This window comes from Chiloscyllium plagiosum, unplaced genomic scaffold, assembly GCF_037043375.1.
Source record: "Chiloscyllium plagiosum isolate Xiang-an unplaced genomic scaffold, Cpla_swu_hap1 HiC_scaffold_21, whole genome shotgun sequence".
Lineage (NCBI taxonomy): Eukaryota > Metazoa > Chordata > Chondrichthyes > Orectolobiformes > Hemiscylliidae > Chiloscyllium > Chiloscyllium plagiosum.
Window position 1 is genome coordinate 32,183,539 of NW_028270159.1, and position 24,305 is coordinate 32,207,843.

General features: G+C 40.7%; 1 protein-coding gene across 1 annotated transcript; it reads left to right on the forward strand.

Moving 5' to 3' along the window:
- Positions 1-23,783, forward strand: LOC122564656 (tumor necrosis factor ligand superfamily member 15-like). Its single transcript, XM_043719741.2, has 5 exons — positions 1-16; positions 18,169-18,457; positions 19,910-19,958; positions 20,614-20,697; positions 23,033-23,783. Exons 2-5 carry the CDS (start codon positions 18,281-18,283, stop codon positions 23,455-23,457), a joined length of 735 nt encoding a protein of 244 aa, XP_043575676.1. The 5' UTR covers positions 1-16; positions 18,169-18,280; the 3' UTR covers positions 23,458-23,783.
- The last annotated feature ends 522 nt before the right edge of the window (positions 23,784-24,305 follow it).

Genomic DNA, 24,305 nt, shown 5'->3' on the forward strand with positions numbered 1-24,305 from the left:
TTACTACCCACAGAAGGTAAAACCCACTCTGCAGATTTCCAGAACTCTCATTCTTATGCATTCTTATTCTTATCCCTTACATATCTGAAAGTAAACTTAAAGAATTCAGACCGGGGGAACATTGCAGTCATTGTGTTTCTACCTCAGATGTTAATAATGTTAGTAACAAGAGAGGAGGGAGAATTTATTATATCAAGTCATGATTTTGTGCCATGTCAAACTTTTGACCTCCTTTGAAGCTAGAATGTAATCGTTCCTGTCATAGCTAGGTGAGATGCTCAAAGCAAAAGTAAACTCACTTTGCAATGTAGAACATGGTTGAATTGCATTCTACGTGTCATCTTTCCAGCTGTTTATCACAAAAGATCAGACGATGGTTTTTATATTCAGTCTGGGCTGTCTGAGGGGAATTCAGAAACCCTGAAGAAAGGCCCTCATAATCTTTTAACTATTGTGTGTAATTAATTATGGAGAAATAATATGGTTAATTCCCTTGGAAAAAAAATGGAAGTTTCAGACTTCCTTCACCTGGTAACGTATTTCTAACTGAAAATTTATCATGTTGACCACATTTAGAGAAACACTTATTTAATCAACTAGCCAGTGTTGGTTTGCTGTATTATCACCAGAGGAGGGCAGGTGCTTCCCCAGAGTTCCCTGTACTGCCAAATATGGTCAGTACAACCCTTAACTGCAGACTCATGGTGAAGGTTTGATTTGAAAATGAAATCCAAACTGAGAAAGAAAATGCAAATCTTGTCGTGAAGTATAGTACATCCATGCATAAAAGTCATGCATAGTTTTCTCCAAAATAATTTGCATCTTGGCACAAGTATGAAAACTCATGCCAATGTACGATCAGAATCCCAATTCCATCTTCTTGGTGAACAAATGACCCTGTTCAAGCTGAACAAATAATAAAATAGTCTGTATGTTAATTCTTTGGAGTCCACATTAAGTCACAAATTTATAAGCTATGTCATAGGTGATATAAGTTTAGTAATGAGAGAATGGATTCAACCCTTCTTAAATCTAGAAACATCAGTGCTGTATGATTCTATGCTAAACTCTCTCGTAGGGGTTACATGTTTTATATTGAAATACTCCAGTGTTACTGCCTGCATCATACCACAAAAAAGCACATTTCAAGTGTTAATCTCTCTCCACAATGATGACCTTCTGATTTCAGTCCTAAAATTATCTCTTACTAGTTTGAATGTATCTTCCTTTGCCTCACTGCTACTTTTTAATTTGGTGTTTCAGACATACCATTTCCATTCCTTTAACAGGAGAAAGTGAGGACTTCAGATGTTGGAGATCAGAGTTGAGAGTGTAGAGCTGGAAAAGCACAGCAGGTCAGGCAACATCCGAGGAGCAGGAGAATCAACGTTTTGGGGGCTTATGCCAGAAACTCCTGCTCTTTGGATGCTGCCTGATCTGTTGTGCTTCTGCAGCACCACACTCTCGATACTATTCCCTTCACAGCCTTGCACATCTCCATTTGATTAATTCTCAGGCACTTTTTCTCAGTCTTTAATAAGAACTTAAACCTTTGACTTGTAAGACCAAACCTATCACTCTGCTCTGCTTCTTGTTCTTGAACGTCTTCCTACAAGCAGAATATGATACATTACTCAGTGTGTGACCAGGCAACTGGTCATGATTTCCTCTGACTCTTCCTCTACTGTTTTTACTCAACTATTCCAACATCCTGTTGGTTGTGTTGATGTCTGTGCGTTGGCTGGATATGTTCAGCACCAAGTCTAAGTGTCTTGGGTCTCTTTTATATTCAAGTGTACCTATTTTAAAACCATTCATGGTTTTTCTGTCACATGGGTGTATATTAAAAACCGACCTGCGGATGCGCTTCCCACTCATTTCCTCCATTGACATCATTCTGTAAATTACACCATACCCTCTTCTCTTCCACTACTCTTCCTACTTTGGCGTTATCTGCAAATTTGGCCAATTTGCATAGAACTTCTGAATCCATGTCATTAAAGCTATTTAGAAATACCAGTGGTGCTGACACTGGGCTTTGGTTAAAGTCATTCCATATTTTCTACTAAGTAATCAATCATTTATTCATTTCCAAGTTTTTCTTGTATCCTCACTGTATGGAACTAGTAACCCTTTTAAGAGACTTTATCAATGTCCTTTTGAAGTCATACTGGTGCTTCTGTATTTGTTTGGATTATTACTTCCTTTAGAATATCAGATTAAATGCAGTTTTTCCAATTAATATTCACTGTGGATTATATTCTATTGCACAAATAATCTGGTGCTGTTTAGTCCTGAAAATCAATTCCATTATTTGACACAGAATTGATGTAAGGCTGATAGGTTTGAAGTTGGCTACGTCTGTTTTGTCACTATTTTGGAATATAAGTACACATTAGACTATGTCCGATCTTCCCCTCCAAAATACACTGTCCAATACTAATTGTTGATGCTTCACAAATTTAAATTTGAAGAATAACTGGTAATTTTTCATTAAAATAGTAGCAAAATAGCATCACTATTGACTCAGCTAATTAAATCAATGAACCAATCACACCACACAAAGTAGCATGCTTTTTGTAGGCAGCTACTATTGTTTGTTATTGATGACCCTGTGATAAGTAGATTGTGATAAGCTTTCTGAATGCCAAGAAATCAAAAAGATATAACAAGGATGAAAAGAGCAGCATTGCTTCAGATTTATCCTAAGTTGAACTACAATGTCACATGTTAGAAACAAAAAGATGTACTTTTGGTTTTCAAGAGGATTTATTTACATAAATGATCTTTGATGCTATTAGTAGATTCAATTAGTGTAATCACGGTATTTACAATTTCGAAGTATTCAAATTGTGCTTGACAAGTGAAAACTTCCCTAATCTGATATTTGCTAAAGTAATAAATCTGGTTTAAAAAATATAATAAATTGTCATTCTTCCGTGGCATAATACACAGGGAATCATGACTAAGTATAATTCCTAACTGAGACATGGATGGAATTGTACACAGCTAGGAGTGGAAATGAGATGCTTGTTTTAGTAGTAGATTTTCAGGTTCGGGTTTTATGTTCTGCCCAGAAGCAGGCAGCTGGCACGCTGGGATTTGAGCATAATGGTATTAGGAATTATAAAGAATTGAGTGATGTGGTCAGCCTCCACTGGAATTTTACCAGCTAATTAAGAGACTTCTCCCTCCTGGTAATTTCCCATCAGTAGGTGTAGGGCAGCACCATTTGCCAAGTATAATAGGTAAAGCTTTCAGGCTTGACTGTCCATAAGGGGTGCCCATATGTGGCAGAGTAATGGAATTAGCAGTGCCTGCTCACCACCAGCCCCACAAACCAGCCCTCTGAACATGACCCCATGGCAAAGCCTGCCAGACATACCCAGTTATCCAGCCACCCTGAAGACTCCTCCACAGACTCAGCAGAGGCCAATGGCCCCCACCTAACCATCCTAAACTCAGGCAGTTAATTAGCTAAGCACTTTAAAATCCAATTGTGATTTTCAGGCCTCAAAGAGGAAGGTTCATTACTGGCTTTTCAGCTAGTATTCAAGACCATAACCTCAACAAATCCCCTGGCCCTTCTGTCAGTCAGCAGTGAGGGGAGTTGGAGATTATAGGTCCCATTGCAATAGGATGTGGTGAAGAACGAGATGTGAAGGATCACAAACAAGTGCAGAAAATAATCAAGAAAGCTAATGGAATATTGGCCTTTATATCTAGAGGACTAGTGTACAAGGATGAAGAAGTTATGCTGCAGTCATACAAAACCTTCAGTAGATCTGAGCACCAAACTTCAGGAAGGATATATTGGCTTTGGGGAAACGCAATGCAGGTTTGCAAGAATAATACCAGAATTTCAGGCATTAAGTTATCCAGAAAGGTTACACAAATTGGGCCCCTGCTTTCTCCAGAATTTAGAAGGTTAAGGAGTGATCTGATCAAGGTCTTCAAGAAATTAACAGGAAAAGATAATGTAGAAAAACTATTTATTCTGGTCTGGGATTCTAGATCCAGGGGATATTGTGTGAGAACTAGGGCCAGACCTTTCAAGAAAGATGTTAGAATGCATTTCTAGACACAAAGGCTGGTAGATGTTTGAAACTCACTTCCACAAATGGTGTATCAGTTAACTTTAAATTTGAGATAGATAAATTTGTGCTAATGGAAGTTATGAAGGGATATGGACCAAGGGCAGGTACATGGAGTTCAACCACAGATTAGCCATGATCTGATTGATTGGTGGGACAAGCTGGAGAAGCTGAATAGCCTACTGCTGTCCCAATGTTCCTAAAGTACTCTACATAATAGATGTTCTTACAAACCTCTGTAATCATTACATTTGGTAATTTATCATTGTATCACCAGCAATATATAGAAGAAACACAGTAAGGTGTTTACTTTTCATTTAATTCATTTTGAGCAAAAAAAAACGCTCAATGACATTGACAAAAAAAGTCTATATCTACGATCTTAAAACTTTCTTTAATGTTATTGGACTAACATTAGAATAGGTTTATAATCAGTAGCCTGTGCTTCTCGATATTCTCTGATACACACACTTGTATATGCAAAACGCCTCTCTGTTTTAAAGGCAGAAATACATAATGTTTACATCTTATATTATCAGTCTTGACTCAGCAATAAAATTCTCTCCTCTGAGATGGAGAGTCATGACATGACTTGAGCACGTAATCTATGATGACCAGTGTTGCATTGAAGGTGTCCTGTACTTTGCAAGTGGTGATGTTTTACTGAGACCTTGTCTATCCTGTCAGGTGAAGGGAGGTAATCCCATGGCATGATTTGGAGGGGTGCAGAGAAACTCCTGGTTGACTTGGTAATATTTATCACTTAGCATAATTTATATGGGTTGAAATGATCCCAATGTTGAGATTTGACTCACCAGATTATGCAAAAGCTGCTAAAATTGAAACAAAATAAATTCCAAAGAATTGGTGATTGAGTACTGCACATGTGCAGACTGCCAAATACTGATTCAATTCAATATTATCACAGTTCTAGGAGAAAATTAATCCCAAACTTTTGGGTGAAGTTGAGGATGTCAAGTAAATCATTAATGAAGAGATTAAAAGAAAACTTAAAGAATAATTTTAATCATATTTCCATGACAAATGTAGTTTTAAACTTGGCTTAAACTTTCATTTGAACTGTAGAAATTTTATATATCAACAAAGGCCATGTACAATTTTCTTCAAATAACATCATGAGAAGCATGTAATAACTCATTAGACAGATTATTAAAAAACAAGTCAATGAGTTCACTTAATATAAACCCATTGTAAACGTGAACAACTAAATTTGAAATATAAAAAATATTTGGAACAGAAAGTTTGATTATATTTATCAATCTCATATACTTTTACACACGGGTACATCTGGTCCCGCAGTATGGACTTTGGTCACTGGTCAGCAACAGATTACCTTGACAGCTGAATCCCTGTGATAGAATGTGGATTATATTGAGAATAAGGTCAAAACAATGTGACATTTTGGCATTTACTCTACCCCATATCAGACTGAGATACTATATTAAAATAATCTGTGATTTGGAGGTGGAGACTCACAGGTCCATGGCATGATGGTTATTGCTTTTTGATTTTGAGCTTAAATTCAAATGATATATCAGATACAATTTATGTAAGAAAACACCTTGGGTGGAATATTATAGGGGCCAGATTGCCATGGGCAAAGATAAGACTTGTGGCAGAATTGCACGAGAAGTCTGGTGAGGCAAATCTCAACATTGGGATCATTTCAACCCATATTTAATGGTTTTCACAAATGGCATGGTAAATTATTTCTGGTAGTGGCAGGTTCCCAAGTAACAGTGATTAACACTTATTAAGGTCCCTGCTGATGGCCCAACTTACTACGTTGATGTTCCAACTGTGAGCTTACCAAACTCACCCAACATTGAGAAAACCTGACAAGGAAACCAGAACAGGTGCTTGGTAGGTTAAGCTCACTGCTTGTTCCAAAAGAACTCTCCATGTTAACATCAGTCACCAATATCGCAGAGCATATTCCCCATGTTCACACATGTCCAGCTCATTGACCTGACCAGGCTACATTTGTAGGCTCTTACTCATTCACTCTGAGCCTGTCTGGATGCTCACAGCATCTCTGCCTTGCCTTTTTACATTTTGAACCTTCAGCTAGAGATACCGGGTTCATATTACTGCTGTCTTGCTGTGCCATTTAGGACAGACCCAAAGCCAGGAAACTTGGCATGGTTGTCAGCAGATCTCAGTCAAGCCAAAGGGAATAGCCTTCACTCAGGGGCTCCCAGCACAGTAAGTCAAGGGCAGAATCGGGTGATCAGAATCAGGGTCTTCGCCTCATAATGGGGGAGGAACAAAACGGAGGACAGTGGACCACCCTTCTTGACACTTTCTGTTGTGTTTTCCTACTGGACTGAGAAAGAGACAGGTATTATGGAAGATGAAAGTGGCTTGCACAATTGTTATCATTGGTGCAGGTGCGGAGGTGTCCCAAGTGAGTTAGTAGGCAGCACAGAGGGCATTCAGGATGAGTAGTGTCAGGGATTGGGGTGGGTGAGTCCGGTGTGGGGGAGGGTATTTCAGGTAATAATAAGAATGGTAGAGCACAAGCCTTGGTGGGAGGTGAGTACAGTAGCAGAGGTACAGAGAGTGCCAGCCAGCTCTAGACTGACAGTCCTTGTCCGGGTGCAGCATGGGCTTTTAAAGTTGGTGCCAGCACCAGGGATGCCGATCCATTCTGGGATATGAGATGTTCTGGTAATGGCACATGGTAAGATGGGGTGGAAATCAGATGTGATACATGCCACAGGGGTGGAAATGGCAACTAATGTGCTGGGTTTGGTAAGATCCATTGAGAAAACCCACTCAGTCTTGGTCTAAACATCCCTCCAACAAGCTCGACATGATTTGCTCTTAGTCAAAAAACAGTAACATTCAGCCCACAGTGTTTGAAATCAAGGTAGTTCAATCTGAAGCTAATTTTGAAGAGAAGTTGTGAAGGCATGAGGCACAAATTGGATGTAGTGGATTGGGGAAATACATTGAAAGTCACGACTGTCAGAAGCAATGACATGACTTACAACAATTATACACTCCTTTAAGCAAAAACTCAAAATAGTCAATCAGATGCAGCTAACAAAGAAAGTTCAGGATTGTATAAGTTTAAAAGAAATGTTCTATAAAGTTCATAGAAATAGCAGTAAATCCAAGGATTGACAGGTTTTCAGATTATAGCAGAGAAGGACCAAGAAACTGAGAAGGAAAATTTAAAGGTTGAGAGGTGATCCTTGGATAGTGATGGCTAGCATGAGGGGGCATAACTTCAAATTGAGGGGTGATAGATATAGGACAGATATCAGAGGTAGTTCCTTTACTCAGAGTAGTAGGGGCATAGAACAGCCTGCCTATGACAATAGTAGACTGACAACATTACGGGCATTGGATAGGCATATGGACGAGAATGGAATAGTATGGGTTAGATGGGCTTCAGATTGGTTTCACAGGGTGGCACAACATCGAGGGCCAAAAGGCCTCTAGTGCATTGTAATGTTCTATGTTCCATGAAAATGAGATAGAATATGAATATAATCTAGCAAAAAATATAAAAATGGACTGTAAAAGCTTCTATAGGTGTGCAAAAAGGGAATATTTGACTAAAGCAGCTGGGGGTTCATTGCAGGCTGAGTCAGAAAAATTTGTAATCTGGAACAAAGAAATGGCAGAGAAGCTAAATAATTACTTTGAGTTTGTTTTTGCTGAGGAACATATAAGAAATCTCCCTTAACTAGAGTTCAAGAGGTTGGAGAATGAGCAATTGAAGGAATTTAGTATTGGTAAGAAAATTCTATAGAGAAATTATTGGGCTGCAAGTTGATAAGCCCCCAGGATTTGATATTCTACATCTCAGAGTGTTGAAGGATGTAACTATAGTGATAATTGATACATTACTGATCATCTTTCACACTCCTGTGGACAGAATCTTACCTGGCTTTGAGTAATGTGGGTTTTGTCGGGATCAGTGGTAGAACTGGTTGTGATGCTAACTGATTCTCATCTCAACATTGAGACCATCTCATCATCTTATTGGCTCTTCTTAAGTGGTATGGCAAGATTCTCACAAGAGAGTAGCACGTTTCCAATTCATACTCCATTATTCATTATTAAATGCCTTGTTAACAGTGCAACCTACCATGGTTCACAATCTGTCATACAAACTAGCTGACAGGAAAGCTTAACATGGAAACCAGAGTGGGTTCTTGGCTCCAAAAAACCTTCATGTTGGACGCTGGGCACCAACATTCGAGGCATACTCCAAGCATGCCAGCCCCACAAACCTCACATCCACAGACATTCGCCTTTGTCATTTTGGAAGCCTCTATGAACCTTCAGTGTAGGTCTGATCCACCTACAAGATGCTTCTGGACTTCAGTGATGCCTCTCAGACTGCACTGGTAACAATCAGTGCAAAGCTGCAATAAGGACAATTTGCATCAGGGACACACACCCAGCTTTGTACTGGACCAAGTTATGTCCTGGGGTACACTCATAGCACTCACTTAATCTGAGCCCATTGCATGCTCACAGCATCCCTGCCTTGCATTGCTTTGTATTGACTTGTATCACCTTGCCTTGCCTTTTTTTTGCATGATTAGCTAACAGACATAAAACAGAGAAAAGGGATAAACACTCCATTCTTGTATTGGTCTCTGTAACTAGTAGGGTACGTAGGGATCAGTATTTGGGCTCAGTAGTTCACAGGAGTAATGACATCTCGTTTCAACTGTGTAGCAAGTTGGTTAGACTTTACCTGAATTACTTATCTCAGGAAGGATATTATTGCCATAGAAGGAGTGAAAGAAAGGTTCTTCCGACTTGTTCCTTGGGTGGCAGGACTGCCCTAAGAAGAGCATTTGGGAAAACTGGGCCAGTACTCTGTAGCATTTTGAAGAATCAGACGTGATCTCATTGAAGCTTATAAAATACTGAAAGGGATCAGCAGGGTGGCTGTCAGAAAGATACTTCCCATTGTTGGGGAGTCTAGAACCAAGGGTATAATTTAAAAATAAGGGGTAATTAGGGCTAAGATGGGGAGAATTTTTTTTAGTGAGAGCATTGTGAACATTTGGAATTCACTACCACGGAGGGCTGTGAAGCTTAGTCTTTAAAACAGAGATTGTTAATTTCTGAATATCAACAGAAGTATGATGATTATGATGATTAGTTGATTAAAAGGCATCTAATTGTTCGATCGGCATTGATCATGTTTCCCGAAAGAGCAGGCTCAATAATGTGAAATGACTACTCTCATTCCTGCGTTCCAAAATCCGCTTAATCCCTTGAGCCTATTCCACCATCAGTAAGATCATAACTGATCTGATATGTGCTCCATATGCTTGCCTTCCCTTTCTTCTTCCATCCCCTTTTGAGGAAGTGAGTTCCAACCCACAACTTCCTGTAAATGAAAGTTTATCAGTGATTCTTTAAACAGTGATTCCTGACCTTTAATCAGTGACTCTTCATTCTAGATTATTGCACGAAAGGAAATGTTCTTCCCTCATCCACTATGTCAAGATCACTCAGGGTGTTTCCATCAAACTGCCTGTTAATCTTCTTAACATCGGTGGAATAAAGCCTAATCTGTTCAATCCTTTCTTATACGACAATTCACCTATTACAAGAACTAGTATAGTAAACCTGCTCTGATCTGCTTCCAACGCATCTACATCCTTCCTTAAATAAGGGGACCAAAACTGAACACAATACTCCAGATACGGTCACATCAGTTCTGCATACAAGTGAAGCATCACCTCCCTTCTTTTGTGTTAAATTCTGTTTGCAATAAATTATAAAATTCTATTAGTTTCCTAATTACTTGCTGTACCTGCATCTTATTCTTTTGCGAATCATGCACCCAGATCCCACACGTTTCAGAGCTCTTCAGTCCTTCATCATTTAAATAATAAATTTTTTTATTCTCCCTGTAAAAATGGACAATTTCATATTTTTCCCACTTTATATTCCATTTACCAGAGTTCCGCCCACTTGCTTATTTATATCCTTTCTATTGTCCTTATGTCCACTTCACAACCTATTTTCTGACCTATCTTTTTGCCATATGCATATTTAGCAGTCATACATTTTGTCCCTTCAGCCAAGTAACTAATATAAATGATAAAATACTGAGACCTGCAGTGATCCACATAGCTCACCACATGATACATCTTGCCAACCAGAAATTGACCTATTTATGCCTACTGTCTGTTTCCTGTTAGTTTAGCCAATCTTCTATACATTCTAATATGATACCTTCGACACCACAAGCCTTTATTTTCTGCTGCTGTAATAATTTGCTCAAAACCATTTGCCTGATGACTGTAACTTCCTTGAGTTCTTCCATTTTCTGTTTATTGTTATTTTTGGAAATGTTTTTATTGATTTGTGAGATATGGCTGTCGCATTATTATTTCTGGAATTTTTAAAATTCACTTTGTGGGATGTAGGCATCACTGGCTAACCAGCATTTATTACCTGTCCCTAGTCACCCTTGAGAAGGTGGTGGGCTGCCTCCTTAAACGTTGCAGTCCATTTGCTGCAGGTGGACCCACAATAACTCCCCCTCCCACTCCCCTGGGACATGCAAGCCCTGGGCCTCCTCCACCAACCAAATCAAAGCCACTGGAGGAAGAATGCCTCATCGTCTCCAACCTCTTGAACTCTAGTTGAGGGAGATGTCTTCTATGTTCCTCAGCAAAAACAGACTCAAAGTAATTATTTAGCTTCTCTACCAATTGGGACCCATCAACGACATAGCATCAACATCGATTCCACCAGTTTCCAAATCTCCCCACACCACCCCCCTCACTTCATCCCAGATCCAACCTTCCAACTTGACACTGCTGTCTTGATCTGTCCTATCAGTCCATCTTCCTTCCCACCTATCCACTCCACCCTCCCCTATCACAATCAGCCCCCCCCCCCCCACCTGCATCTATCTATCACCTTCTTAGCTCCCTTCCCCCCAAGTAATCTATTTATCTGTCAGCCCCCTTCCTCCTCCACATTTCTGATGAAAGGCTTATGCCCGAAATATCAACTCTCTTGCTGTCTAACTGGCTGTGCTTTTCCAGGGTCACACTTTTTGACTCTGATCTCCAGCATCTGCACTTTCTAAAAATTCCATTAGAGGAAATTCCAGGATATTGACCAGCAACAGTGAAGGACCAGTGATATATTTCCAATATTTCCACAGGCCAGGATAGTGAATGACTTGGAGGGAAACTTGCAGGTGATGGTGTTTCCATGCATCTGTTACCTGGAAGTGGTTGTGAGCTTGGAAGGTGCCATCTGAGGATCTTTGGTAAATTTCTGCAGTGCATCTTGTGGATAATACACACTGCTGCTACTGGGCATAGGTGGTGGAGGGAGTGAATGCTTGTGGGTATAGTGCCAATCAAGCAGGCTGCTTTGTCCTGGATGGTGTCAAGCATCTTGAGTGTTGGGGAGCTGCAGATGGTGGACAGGTGTTCTGGAGCCAGGAGGTGAGTTACTCACTGCAGTATTCCTAGTTTCTGACCTGCTGATGTAGCCACTGTTTTATATGGCTAGTCTAGTTGAATTTCTGGCCAATGATCACCCCCAGGATGTTGATAGTTGAGGATTCAGTGATGGTGGTAACACTGGGATCTAGATTAGAGTGATGCTGGAAAAGCACAGCAGGCCAGGCAGCATCCGAGGAGCAGGAAAATCGACGTTTCGGGAAAAAGCCCTTCATCAGGAATAGAGACGGTGGAACACTGTTGAATGTCAAGGAGCAGTGATTAGATTATCTTCTACTGGTGATGGTCATAGACTGACATTTGTGTGACACGAATGTTGCAAGCCACTTGTCAGGCCAAGTGTGATATTGTTCAGATTTCTTTTGCATTTGAACATAAACTGCTTCAATATCTGAGGAGTTGCAAATGGTGCTGAACATTATGCAATCGTTGGTGAACATCCCCATTTCTGACCTTATGATGGAGGGAGGGTAGCTGATCAAGCAGCTGAAGATGATTGGGCCTAGGACACTACCCTAAGGAATTCTTGCAGAGATGACCTGAAGCTGAGATGACTGACCTCCAACAACCATGACCATCTTCCTATGTGCCAGGTATGACTCTAACCACCGGAGAGTTTGCCCACGATACCCATTGATTCTAGTTTTGCTAGGACTCTTTGATGCCACACCTGTTTAAATGTGGACTTGATATCAAGGGCTGTCACTCTGACCTCCCCTCTGGAATTCAGCTCTTTTGTCCATGTTTGAACCACGGCTGTAATGAGGTCAGAAACTGAGTCACCTTAGTGGAATCCAAACTGGGCATCACTGAGCAGGTTAGTGCTGAGCAGGTGCTGCTTGATAGCACTTTTGATGACACTTTCCATCACCTTACTGATGAGTGAGAGTAGACTGATGGAGCAGTAAATGGCCAGATTGGATTTGTCTTGCTTTTTATGTATAGGACATACTTGGACAATTTTCAACATTGCCAGATAGATGCCAGTGTTGTAACTTTACTGGAACAGCTTGGCTAGGGGTGTGGCAAATTCTGGAGCACAAATTTTCAGTACTATTGTTGGAATGTTGTCAGAATCCATAGCCTCTGCAGTATCCAATACCTCCAATTGTTTCTTGATATTACATGGAGTGAATTGAATTGGCTGAAGACTTGTATCTGCGATGCTGGGGACCACTGGAGGAGGCCAAGATGGATCATGCACTTGGCTCTTCTGGCTGAAGATTGCTGCAAATGCTTCAGTCTTACGTTTTACACTGATGTGCTGGACTCTTCCATCATTGAGGATGTGGATATTTGTGGAACTTCCTCCTCAAATGATTTGTTAATTGTCCACTATCATTCGTGAATGGATGTGGCAGGACCACAGAGCTTATCTGATCCACTGATTGTGGAATTGCTTAACTCTGTCTATCGGTTGCTGCTTATGCTCTTTGGCACATGAATATTCCTATATGGTGGCTTCACCAGGTTGCCTGGTGCTGCTCCTGGCACGCCCTCACCAGGCATGCCCTCCTGCATTCTCCATTGAACCAGGGTTGATCCCCTGGCTTGATGGTAATAATTGAGTGGGGGACATTCTGGACCACTAGGTTACAGATTGTATTGGAGTACATTTCTGTTGCTGTTGATGGCCCATCTCATGAATGCCCAGTCTTGAATTGCTAGATCTGTTCAAAGTCTGTCCAATTTAGCACGGTGATAGTGACAAACCACATGATGGAAGTTATCCTCAGCATGAAGGCAGGACTTTGTCTCCATAGGACTGTGTGGTGTTCACTCTTAGCAGTACTGTCATGGATAGATCATCTGCAGCAGGCAGTCTCAGAAGGATGAGGTCGAGTATATTTTTTCCCTCCTGTTGGTTCCCTCACCACCTGCTGATGGCCAAGTCTAGGACCTGACTACTCGATCAGTAGTACTGGTGCTGACCCACTCTTGGTAGTGAACACTGAAATACCCTACCCTGAGTATGTTTTGTCCCCTTGCCATGCTCAGTGCTCCCTCCATGTATTGTTCAACACGGAGGAGTGCCGAGTCATCAGCTGAGGGAGGATCATACATGGCAATCCCATGTTTTACCTGAAGCCATGGACTTCATGGGGTCCAGAGTCAACATTCAGTACTCCCAGGCAACTCCCTCCTGACTCTATACAATTGTGCTGCCACCTCTGCTGGGTCTGTCCTCCTGGTGGGACAGTACATATCCAGTGATGGTGATAGTGGAGTGTTTGGGACATTGTCTGTAATGTAAGATTCTGTGTGTATGATTATATCAGGCCATTGCTTGGCTAGTCTATGAAACAGCTCTACCAATTTTGAGACTAGCCCCCACGATGTTAGTAAGGAGGACTTTGCAGTGTTGACAGGGCTGCTGCCTTTTCCAGCACCTAGGTTGATACCAGATGATCTGTCTAGTTTCATTTCTTTGAGACTTTGTAGTGATTGGTGCAACTGAATCGCTTGCCAGGCCATTTCAGAGAGCAATTGAGAGTAAACCACATGAATGTGGGTCTGGAGTCACATGTAGCCCAGACCAGGTGAGGATAGCAGATTTCCTTCCCTGAAGGGCATTAGTAAGCCAGATGTATTTTTTCAACAATTAACAATGCTTTCATGGTCATCAGTAGATGCTGAATTCCAGATGATTTTATTGATTTCAAAATTCCACCGTTTGCCATGGCGGGATTCAAACCCTGATCCCCAGAATATTAACTGATTTTCTGGATTAATAGTGTAGCGATAATACCACTAGACCATTCTCCTCCCTTCTACAGTGAAGACCAATACAAAACAAATCTGTTCAATTCATCTGCCATATCCGGGTTTTCCATCATTAATTCCCCAGACTCACATTCTATAGGACTAATATTCATTTTGTATAATAATTTTAAAATATCGATAGAAACTCTTACTATTTTTATATTTCTAGCTATCTTTCCCTCATACTCCAACTTTACACCTCCCTATTAATCTATTAGTCCATCTATCTTTGTGAAATAATTTGTCCAATCTTCTGACCTGCCACCGACTCCAATGAAATTTTAAGCATTTTCTTTAAGTTTGATACTACCTTTAATTTTCTCATTCTTCAAAGATGGTGGGTCTTTCCTTTGGAATTTCTCTTTCTTATTAGACTGTATCTGATGTATGTATTCTGAAATATTCCTTTAAATATCTACTCTGCACCTCTTAATCCAATTTACCAGTTCATTTCAGCTAGCTTTGCTCATAATTGCCTTTATTTAAGTTTAAAATGCTAGCCTTGGCCCACTCATCTCTCCCTCAAACTAAATTGAAAATTGAATCATGTTAATAGCACTGCTACATAGGAGCCTCTTTACTATGAGGTTATTAATTAATCCTTTGTTGTTGTATATTCCTGATGAAGGGCTTATGCCCAAAACATTGATTCTCCTGCTCCTCGGATGCTGCCTGACCAGCTGGGATTTTTCAGTGCCACACTCTCGACTTTGATCTGCGGTCCTCACTTTCTCATAGCTACTTATCTGGTTAACTCCAAAATGTGCTATTCTAAGAAACTGTACCAAAAATATTCTATGAATTGTCCAGCTAGACCATCTGATTTTTCCAGTCAATATTCATATTAAAATCTCCCGCGATTATCACTGGACGTTTAGCGCAAGCTCCCATTATTTCTTTCTTTATACCACATCCTACGGTGTATTTACTGTTAAGGGGCTTGTACACCACAGATACTTCATGCTTTTATCATTTCTTATCCTTTCTACTTCCTAATTTCCTAAAATGGTGCATAGAATAGAATCTCTACTGTGTGGAAACAGACCCTTCAGCCCAACAAGTCCACACTGGCCCTCCGAAAAGTAACCCACCCAGATCTATACCCCTATCCTCTATTTACCCTTGACTAATGCATCTAACCTACACATCTCTGAACATTATGGACAATTTAGCATGGCCAATCCACCTGACTGGCACAGCTTTGGATGTGGGAAGAAAGCGGAGCACCTGGTGAAAACCCGCGCAGACCTGAGGAAGAACATACAAACTTCACACAGACACTGTGGCTGGAATCGAACCTGGGGTCCCTGGTGCTGTGAGACAGCAGTGCTAACCACTGAGCCATCATGCCACCTCTCTCTGTATTGTACTAGTACCATCATTCATTAATAGAACCACCATTCCACCTTTCCTAACTTGCTGTCCTTCTTTAATGCCCTGCACTCTTCAATGTGGAGATCACAATCCAAGTCACCCTGCAGCCATGTCTCAAATCATACTTACTCATTTCTATTTGCAGTTCAAATGTTATGTGCATTCAGTCACAGAGTCTAACTTTATCCTTATCTGGCGATTTACTCTGAGATATGTACTCTCTATCTCTTATGGTCATGGTTTGTTTATTTTTTCCAATACTAACATCTTTTTCTCATGCCTTGTCTCTACCTCATGGTTTACAACATCTTTCCAAATTCCCAAGTTTGATCTCTTGCCCCTACTGTTTAGTTTAATGATCTCTCCACTTCTCTAATTATATAGTTTGCTAGAACTCTAAAAACAATCAGTTCCCCAGAAACATGTCTTCTTCATTCCAGTCTTTCAGTCATGGATTCATTTCTATAATTTTATTTGCATTTTGCCAATTTGTTTGTGGCTCGGGTATTTATCCAGCAATTATTACTTTGAGAATTTGTTTTTTGGTGTCTAGCTCCTCAAACAGCCTAAGCAGAATCTCTTTGCTCACTCTCCTTACACCGACATGTAGTACAATGACTGGATCATCTCTTTTCCACAGGAAGTTCTTCTCCAGCCCTGAGCAGATGTCCAGAACCTTGGCACTGAGCAGGCAACCCAGCCATCTGGACTCTCACATTTTGCTGCAACCTCAATCCTCCTCACTATACCGCCCCCTACATTCCTTATCTTTACGGGTCCCCTTCCACATGAATGGCTTCCTGTACCACAGTGTCACAGTCAGTTAGCTCATCCACCTTGTGGCCCACGCTCTCATCCTGACAAGATAAAAGTACCTGCTAGACAATTTCAAAAGCTGAGCTTCCTCCAGCTCTTGGATCTACACACTGCCTCAGCTGCAGTCATGCTCTCCCAATCCTGACCAAGTCAGAAGACCCTATTTGTAGGGGTGTGGCCACCATTGGATTGAAATGTCCAGGTGATTTCCCCTTCCCTGATGTTCCTCAGTGACCTCCAGCTCATAAACTATGAGCAACGTTCCTTGAACTAAAGATGCTTCCAGTGGATGGGTTTGACCTGATTCGGACTGGCATGTAAGAGCCCTTGCATCCTGATTTTCAATACATCAACTGCACTGCCATCTTCATTGTGCCATTATTAGTTTATAATTCATAAACACTACTACCCCCAATAAATTCATATAATTTACTTAACTAATGAAATCTTAAAATGGAGTCATAGAGTCATCAAGATGTTTAGAATGGAAGCAGACCCTTCAGTCCAACTCGTCCATGCCAACCAGATATCCTAACCTAATTTAGTCCCATTTTCCAGCACCCGGCCCATATCCCTCTAAACCCTTCCTATTCATATACTCATCCAAATGCCTTTTAAATGCTGCAATTGTACCAGCCTCCACTACTTCCTCAGGCAACTCATTCCATACATGCACAACCCTCTGTATGAAAATGTTGCCCCTTAGGTCCCTTTTATATCTTTTCCCGCTCACCCTAAACCTATGCCCTCTAGTTCTGGAGTCCCCCACCCCAGACCATAAGACCATAAGACCATAAGACCATAAGACATAGGAGTGGAAGTAAGGCCATTCGGCCCATCAAGTCCACTCCGCCATTCAATCATGGCTGATGCGCATTTCAGCTCCACTTACCAGCGTTCTCCCCGTAGCCCTTAATTCCTCGAGACAACAAGTTCCTCAAGGAACTATGAACCTGCACTCTAAGGTCTCTCTCTTCAGCAGCACTCCCCAGGACCTTGCCATTAAGTGTATAAGTCCTGCTCTGTTTTGCTTTTCCAAAATGCAGCACCTCACATTTATCTAAATTAAAATCCAATTGCCACTCCTCAGCCCATTGGCCCATTTGATCAAGATCCCATTGTACTCTGAGATAACCTTCTTCACTGTCCACTACACCTCCAATTTTGGTGTCTTCTGCAAACCTACTAACTATGTTCACATCCAAATCATTTCCTGTGTTTTAAAGGGTGAGACAAAAACATCTAAGAAATAGATTTAGGCTTAATTTAATTTGGTTAAAAAATATTCAACAATCTTGAAACTTGCTCAAACAATCATTTACATTATTTATTACATATTTGTACTGCCAGTCAATATTGATTTTTATCTTAAGCTACAGGACTTTTTTGTTAAATATGATAATTGGGAAAATTACTTACTTTCCCTACTGAAGAAAAAAATTAGTAAGACCACTACCACGACACAACTGCAATCAAAGTCATAGCACAGAAAGAATTACCATTTAAAGAAATGGGGGAGTTACTTACCCCAGGTACACAAGATTAGATCACAGTGACTGCCACCACTATTGGTGCATCTTTACAGATAATCTAATCTACTCAGCAATTAAAATTTTACTAATTCGTTGAAGGTAAAGTCCGGCTTGGAGTGTTCCAGCACGTCATACACTGGTTAAGGTTTATAAAGCCCTTCAGAGGAAGCAATCCAGAAAAGTGACTGGAGTCTCAAGAAACAAATTCAAAATGCAGAAGCCCACCTCTACAGATCCAGAAGACTTGACATTCGGGAACTCTAACAGCACTCTCACTCGGAAGCACAGTTGGAGCTCATTACTGCTCACCATTTCTGTTATTCTCCAGTGGCTTGCCATAGCAGCCATGTGCTGCCTCATCTTTTTCTACATGGATGTGCTAAAGGAGGTAAGTACATCGTCTCTGATATTGTCCTGTCATTTGACTATTTTCAAAGAGAACATTTTATTTGGTAAGGAAATGATCACAAAATGCATATCCATTATAGAGATCTTTCATGTGTGTCAAATTATTGGAGGCTGAGGGGTGACCTGATAGAGGTCTACAAAATTATGAAAGTCATAGATAGGGTGGATAGTCAGAGGCTTTTTTCCCAAGATGGAGAGGTCACCTACAAGAGGGCACAAGTTCAAGGAGAGAGGGGATATGTTTTGGGGAAAATATTTCACACCGAGGTTGGTGGGTGCCTGGAACGCGCTGCCAGAGGAGGTGGTGCAAGCAGGAATGATAGCACCCTTTAAGGTGTATCTTGATAGAAACATGATTATAAGGTGAACAAAGGGATAGAAATCACGCATGGGCAATAAGTAGCTGGTCTAAATAAGGATTAGGAATTGGCACAGGCTTATTGGCTGCGCTGTACTGTATTATTGGGAATTGACTTACTTTGTTGTAAATTTCCTTATGCAATAGCAGAAGGTCGGAGATGTAACAACAGAATTTTCTTGCAAACGTAATTGGATATTCACATCATTCATTATCTCTATGAAAACAGTCTGAGGTTAAAATTGGTTAAACTTACAAGCCTCTTTACAGTGATGTGATATGTACAAAGCAAGCAATGCTGTTCAGTTCAAAGACGTTTAGTTCAATTGATGGATTTTCTGTTCAGAGCTGAAAATGTGTTGCTAGAAAAGCGCAGCAGGTCAGGCAGCATCCAAGGAACAGGAGAATCGACATTTTGGGCATAAGCCCTTTTGCAATGATACAAAATAAAGAACGTGTACTACTGTCCTACTGTACTGCTGAACCTTACTTCATCTGAATCCCTCAAACTTTTATCTTGCAGTCCTCAGGCAGTCATTTCTCATTTTATAATTTATTAGTGCCTGATTGTCTGTATATTATTCAAAAACCAGACTGCTATCTTTGGCACCTGTGCATTGACTTTTAGAACATTTTTCACAATGTTTAAAAATGGCTTGATATTCTGACACACTGAAAGGGTATTCCAACTGTTTGTTTCCAAAATACTCAAGACAAATTAAACCATGGATTATTTTTTATTTAACCTATTTTTCTAATTAACCTGTTCAGAGATGTTGTTACACACTTCTAGAGCATGTGGTACTTGAACTCAGACCTCTCAACCTAGGGGTAGGGACACTACCAGTGTGTCACAAGAGGACCCCTTACTCAACTGATTACTGTTTGATCATTTTAAGAAATACCTGCTACAACATATTAACTACCTCACCTCTAAATACTTACTTTAAAAGTAAGTAAAATCCTGACAGTAAATGTAATCCCTTTCTGAAATTTGTTCTGTGGAAAAAAGTAATAAAAAATGCAGAAAAACAAAGACACAATTTTTAAAAAATCTGACCTTTTGTTTTGAAGGACATAAATGTTGGGCTGCGTGGAAAGATGGAGAATATCACCTCTAACAGTAAGCAAAAGTTTCAGTCTCTGTTTTTTTTATTGTGCTTAGATTCAATTGTGATGCTTATCTCTCCATGTTTGATAGAATAAGCTAACATATTCATTGGAAGGGGCAGGAGAGCACACTGCACATCAGTGGCTTTTTGGCTGCTGCAGCAGTTATGCAATAACTAGCTCATTATTATTATTGTTATCAGATAAGCTTCACAACCTATCTGATTTCCAAGTGGAAAGAAACTAATCAGTTGCACGAATCCAGTGCAATTATACCACACCTATATGCATGTTAAATAAAGCAAGTTACTTATTCTGTGTACAAAGACCTGCATGAGATAGGTGTGTCCACAAGTTCAACCTATTTGAAAACGCAGTCTAAAATATATTTGTATTGAAGTCAATAGTTATGAATTACATTACATGGTGTTTACTTGTTTTTTATTTCTGAAGAAGTGTTTTACAGAAAAAAAATAAGTGACTGAGTAACTTGACCACAGATATGAGATCGTATCATTGAGAGATAATTTGCAGCACTTCTTACAAAAGAATTGTTTCAATGTGAAGACATTGTGAAACATAGGTAGACATCTCTTTCATTGGGTTAGAGCCCAAAGTTGCTGCAATTATTCAACTTCATTTATACATATATATATTATCTTTTTCAGATTTTCAGACCATTGGAAGTGATACATTCAAGAGCTCAGTTGTGAAATCAGAGAAGCCAATTGCTCATTTTACTGCACTTGCAGGTCAGTATTAAACTAAAGCTTCATGGGGGCTAGCTGCTGGGTGCCAGTGACACTGATGATATTCCTCAACTAACTGGATAAACTTAGCTCAAGTGCTATATCAAAATAAATACAAGTATGAAAAAAGACAGCCGAATGTATGTTCCACGAAGTGACAGATCAACAAGCTTTAGTTTTCATTTCTGTCTTTAAAATGCTGAGACACAGAGGTGTAAAAATGTAAAAAGGTTGTTTGATTTTGGCAGTTAGAACAAATCTACAGGCTGAAAGCTTAAAATTCTTAAGAATAGAATCCCTACAGTGTGGGGAAAGGCCCGTCAGCCCAACATGTCCACACTGACCTTCTGAAGAGTAACCCACCCAGACTTATCCCCCTAATTCTAAATTTACTCTTGATTAATGCACTTAACCTATACATCCCTGAACACTACAGGCAATTTAGCAAGGCCAATTCACCTAACCTGCACGTCTTTGGATTGTGGGAGGAAACCCACACAAACTCCATATAGACAGATACCTGAGGCTGGAATCGAACCTGGGTTCCTGGTGCTGTGAGGCCACAGGGCCACCCTTTTTTAAAATGGCCATTAAGCAAGATTAGAAGAATTCTCTCCTTCTCTAAATACTGATGTATGAAACTGGTTGGTCACAGATCAGATTAGGACAATGCAGAGCTGCTTAGCCATGAGTTTATAGCAATATTAGTGCTTACAGAATAGTTGCACGTCAGGACTGGGGAGTAGGTGGCAGATTTTTCTTTGAGTTTGAGTGTCAGCAGTGCCCATCCCTCAGTGTTTGCTTTGGCCCAGCTCAATTTCCTGGTGTTATCCTCATTTTGTGCACAGAATAGGGTTCCCAAAGGAATTCCATCACTATAGTGAATGAAAAAGCTGCAGCACCCCCAGGGGAAAGGGGCAGAGACTGACTGACAGGGCTGGTAGCTCCCCCAGCCAAGAGAGGGGCTTTCAGCTGTTAATTTTGAGCACATCTCTCGGGCTGACTGGAGAGGAATGGGATTGTTATGTGCGGTTTGACCATTACTAGGAATGTTGTGGAGGTCACAGCAAAGCAAAAGGCCCTTTGGCCTATCGAGTCTGTATGTGTCAAAAACAATGATCTAACTATTCTAATCCCATTTTCCAGCAGTTGGCCCATTAGCCTTGTGTGTCTTAGTGATTAGCACTGCTACCTCACAGTGCCAGGGACCTGGGTTTGAATCCAGCCTCAGGCAACTGTCTGTGTGGAGTTTGCGTGTTTTCCTCGTGTCTGCGTGTGTTGTCTGCGTGTGTTATCTGGGGGTGCTCCGGTTTCCTCCCACAGTCCAAAGATATGCAGGTTAGGTGAATTGGCCATGATAAATTGCCCATAGTGTTCAGGGATGTGTAGGCTAGGTGTATTAATCAGGGGGAATGTATCTGGGTGGGTTATCCTTTGGAGGGTCTGTGTGAATGTGTTGGGCCAAATGGCCTGTTTCCACCCTATAGGCTTTACATGATGTGATGAGGATTTCTGCCTCTATACACTTACAGGTAGTGAGTCCTAAGTTCCCACCATCATCTGTACTTTGTTTTTCCTCATATCTCCTCTAAACCTCTTGCTTTTTATCTTAAAACCTCCTACCCCTTAACTTTAGACCTGGGCCTATAATGCTGATTCCTCCTCCTGCAAGGATGTGCAGGAGCAGTCATCATCATCTACACCCATACTGGCTTCAGGAAATAGTTATAACTGAGTCAAACCAAGGCAGAAAAGAGGGGAATGCACATGGGTGAGGAAAGAGCGGGCAGGCAGACAAAGGAATAAATCTGACACTCCACTGTCCAATTAGTCCAACAAACTGACAAAAATCTCACTCAAGGTTGTGGAGGAGAATGTCCTCCATAGCCCAAAATACTTCTTGGGTTGGAATTATTCACTGCTGATAGTCACTCTGGAAGATAGCAGGGAACATGGGATAATAGTCGAGAGATTTGGTTTGGTTATTTCTTGGGCAAAAGTTGTTGGTCTTTGTACCTTTGACTCCTTCCCTTGAGCAACACCCTAACTAAAGGTGGGGTTCACAGATTGATTAACAGTCCAGTGGTGGGGTGGAGGAAGGGAACCCAATCTCTGATTGCATTCATAAGTTAGCAAGAAAATATAACTTGGACTGTTCATTTTCATTCAAAGACTGTGTCATCTCCTTTAAGATTCCTTGATTTGGTCTTGTGTCTGACAGTACAAATCTGATGGATTCATTACTGGTGTCCTAGAAATAAAATGCAAACGTATCTTATTTTCCTATTATTCTTCATATTTTAGTTTTCCTAAACATTTTCCTGATTTCCTTTGGCAGATTTCCAGAATACTTCAGGCCGTCTGTTTTTTGAACACACGAAAGGACACGCTTTCAAAACCGCGGACATGAAGTACAATGCAGCTGGTTACTTGGTGATTCCCACCAATGGTATCTACTTTATTTATGCACAGGTGACCTTTAAGTGTTTACAGGACTGCTCCAAGCTCATTCAGCAATTCTTTGTCTCCATTTTCAAGAAGAACAACCATTACCAGGATCCAGAAGTGTTGCTGAAAAGCTATGTCAGGCCTCAAGCCAAGGGTGATGACTTCCTGAAGATTTCAACCTATCAGGGTGGGGCCTTCAAACTGTATGCTGATGACCATATGTATGTCGAAGTTCCCAAAAACAGCCGCATTTCAGTGCATGAACAAGAAACTTACTTTGGGGCTTTCTTGCTCGAGCCTTCTGCCTCAGAATAAGCAAACTGCCAATTAAGCTATGTTACTAGGAAGCATATTTATGCATTTACACATACACTTATATGTTTCTTTCAAGTGCAATCTGTCTGGTTCAACAGACTGTTCCAATTGTTTATTTACAGGACATTTATGCTACAATAGCACAATATTTGTTTTTGAGTTACACTCCCATGAGTGATTTATCATTTCATTTTGTAAATTGTAAGGCCAGCTTTGTGTCTTATATTGGTTTAGTTCTCACATAATAAACATGATCTCCACACTGTACATTTGTCCTCATCTCTCAAATTGTTCTATTCTTATAATGGAAAATAAAACTATGGCAAAATAAAGTAAAACAAGTCAATATTCTCTTCTGAGAAATCGCGATCAGCAGCAGAATGTAGGACACAGCAGGTTTGTTCCATGATCTGGACCAGACCTTCCCAAAGTGAGATTTGAGAGTCCAACTGGGATTGTGAGCAGTGTTCATGAGCTCAGAGGCAGCAATGGCTCCATATCCCCCTCAATCAAGCCCACACAGGTTTTCTGGCCCATTTCTCCTGCTCCCAGAAGTTCTCCCCCCACCCACTCTCACAATTCTCCTAAAGGGAATCACAATAATTTTAAAGCCTTGAAATGGGGTCACAGTGAAAACAGTTTGGGAAGCACTGGTTAAGACCATGAACAGCTGCTCCTTCCAGAGTTTTTTTGATTAGCTTTAGGCATGAAGAAGTCACAAAAAATGGCCTCATTCACTGTCAAGACTGGGCTATTGCTGGCCTGCAGGAGGGTAATGGAGAAACGGCGTTGGACTATAATGTGGAACCTTTAGGAAGGCACAAAGGGGAGATAATTCATAGAATTCC

What these genes read in the sequence shown, in the direction of transcription:
- LOC122564656 (XM_043719741.2), top strand. Translation starts at nt 18,281, where the DNA reads ATGCAGAAGCCCACCTCTACAGATCCAGAAGACTTGACATTCGGGAAC. An exon ending in ACATGGATGTGCTAAAGGAG is followed by an intron (nt 18,458 to 19,909) that starts GTAAGTACATCG and finishes TTTGTTTTGAAG; the next exon opens with GACATAAATGTTGGGCTGCG. An exon ending in GGAGAATATCACCTCTAACA is followed by an intron (nt 19,959 to 20,613) that starts GTAAGCAAAAGT and finishes TATCTTTTTCAG; the next exon opens with ATTTTCAGACCATTGGAAGT.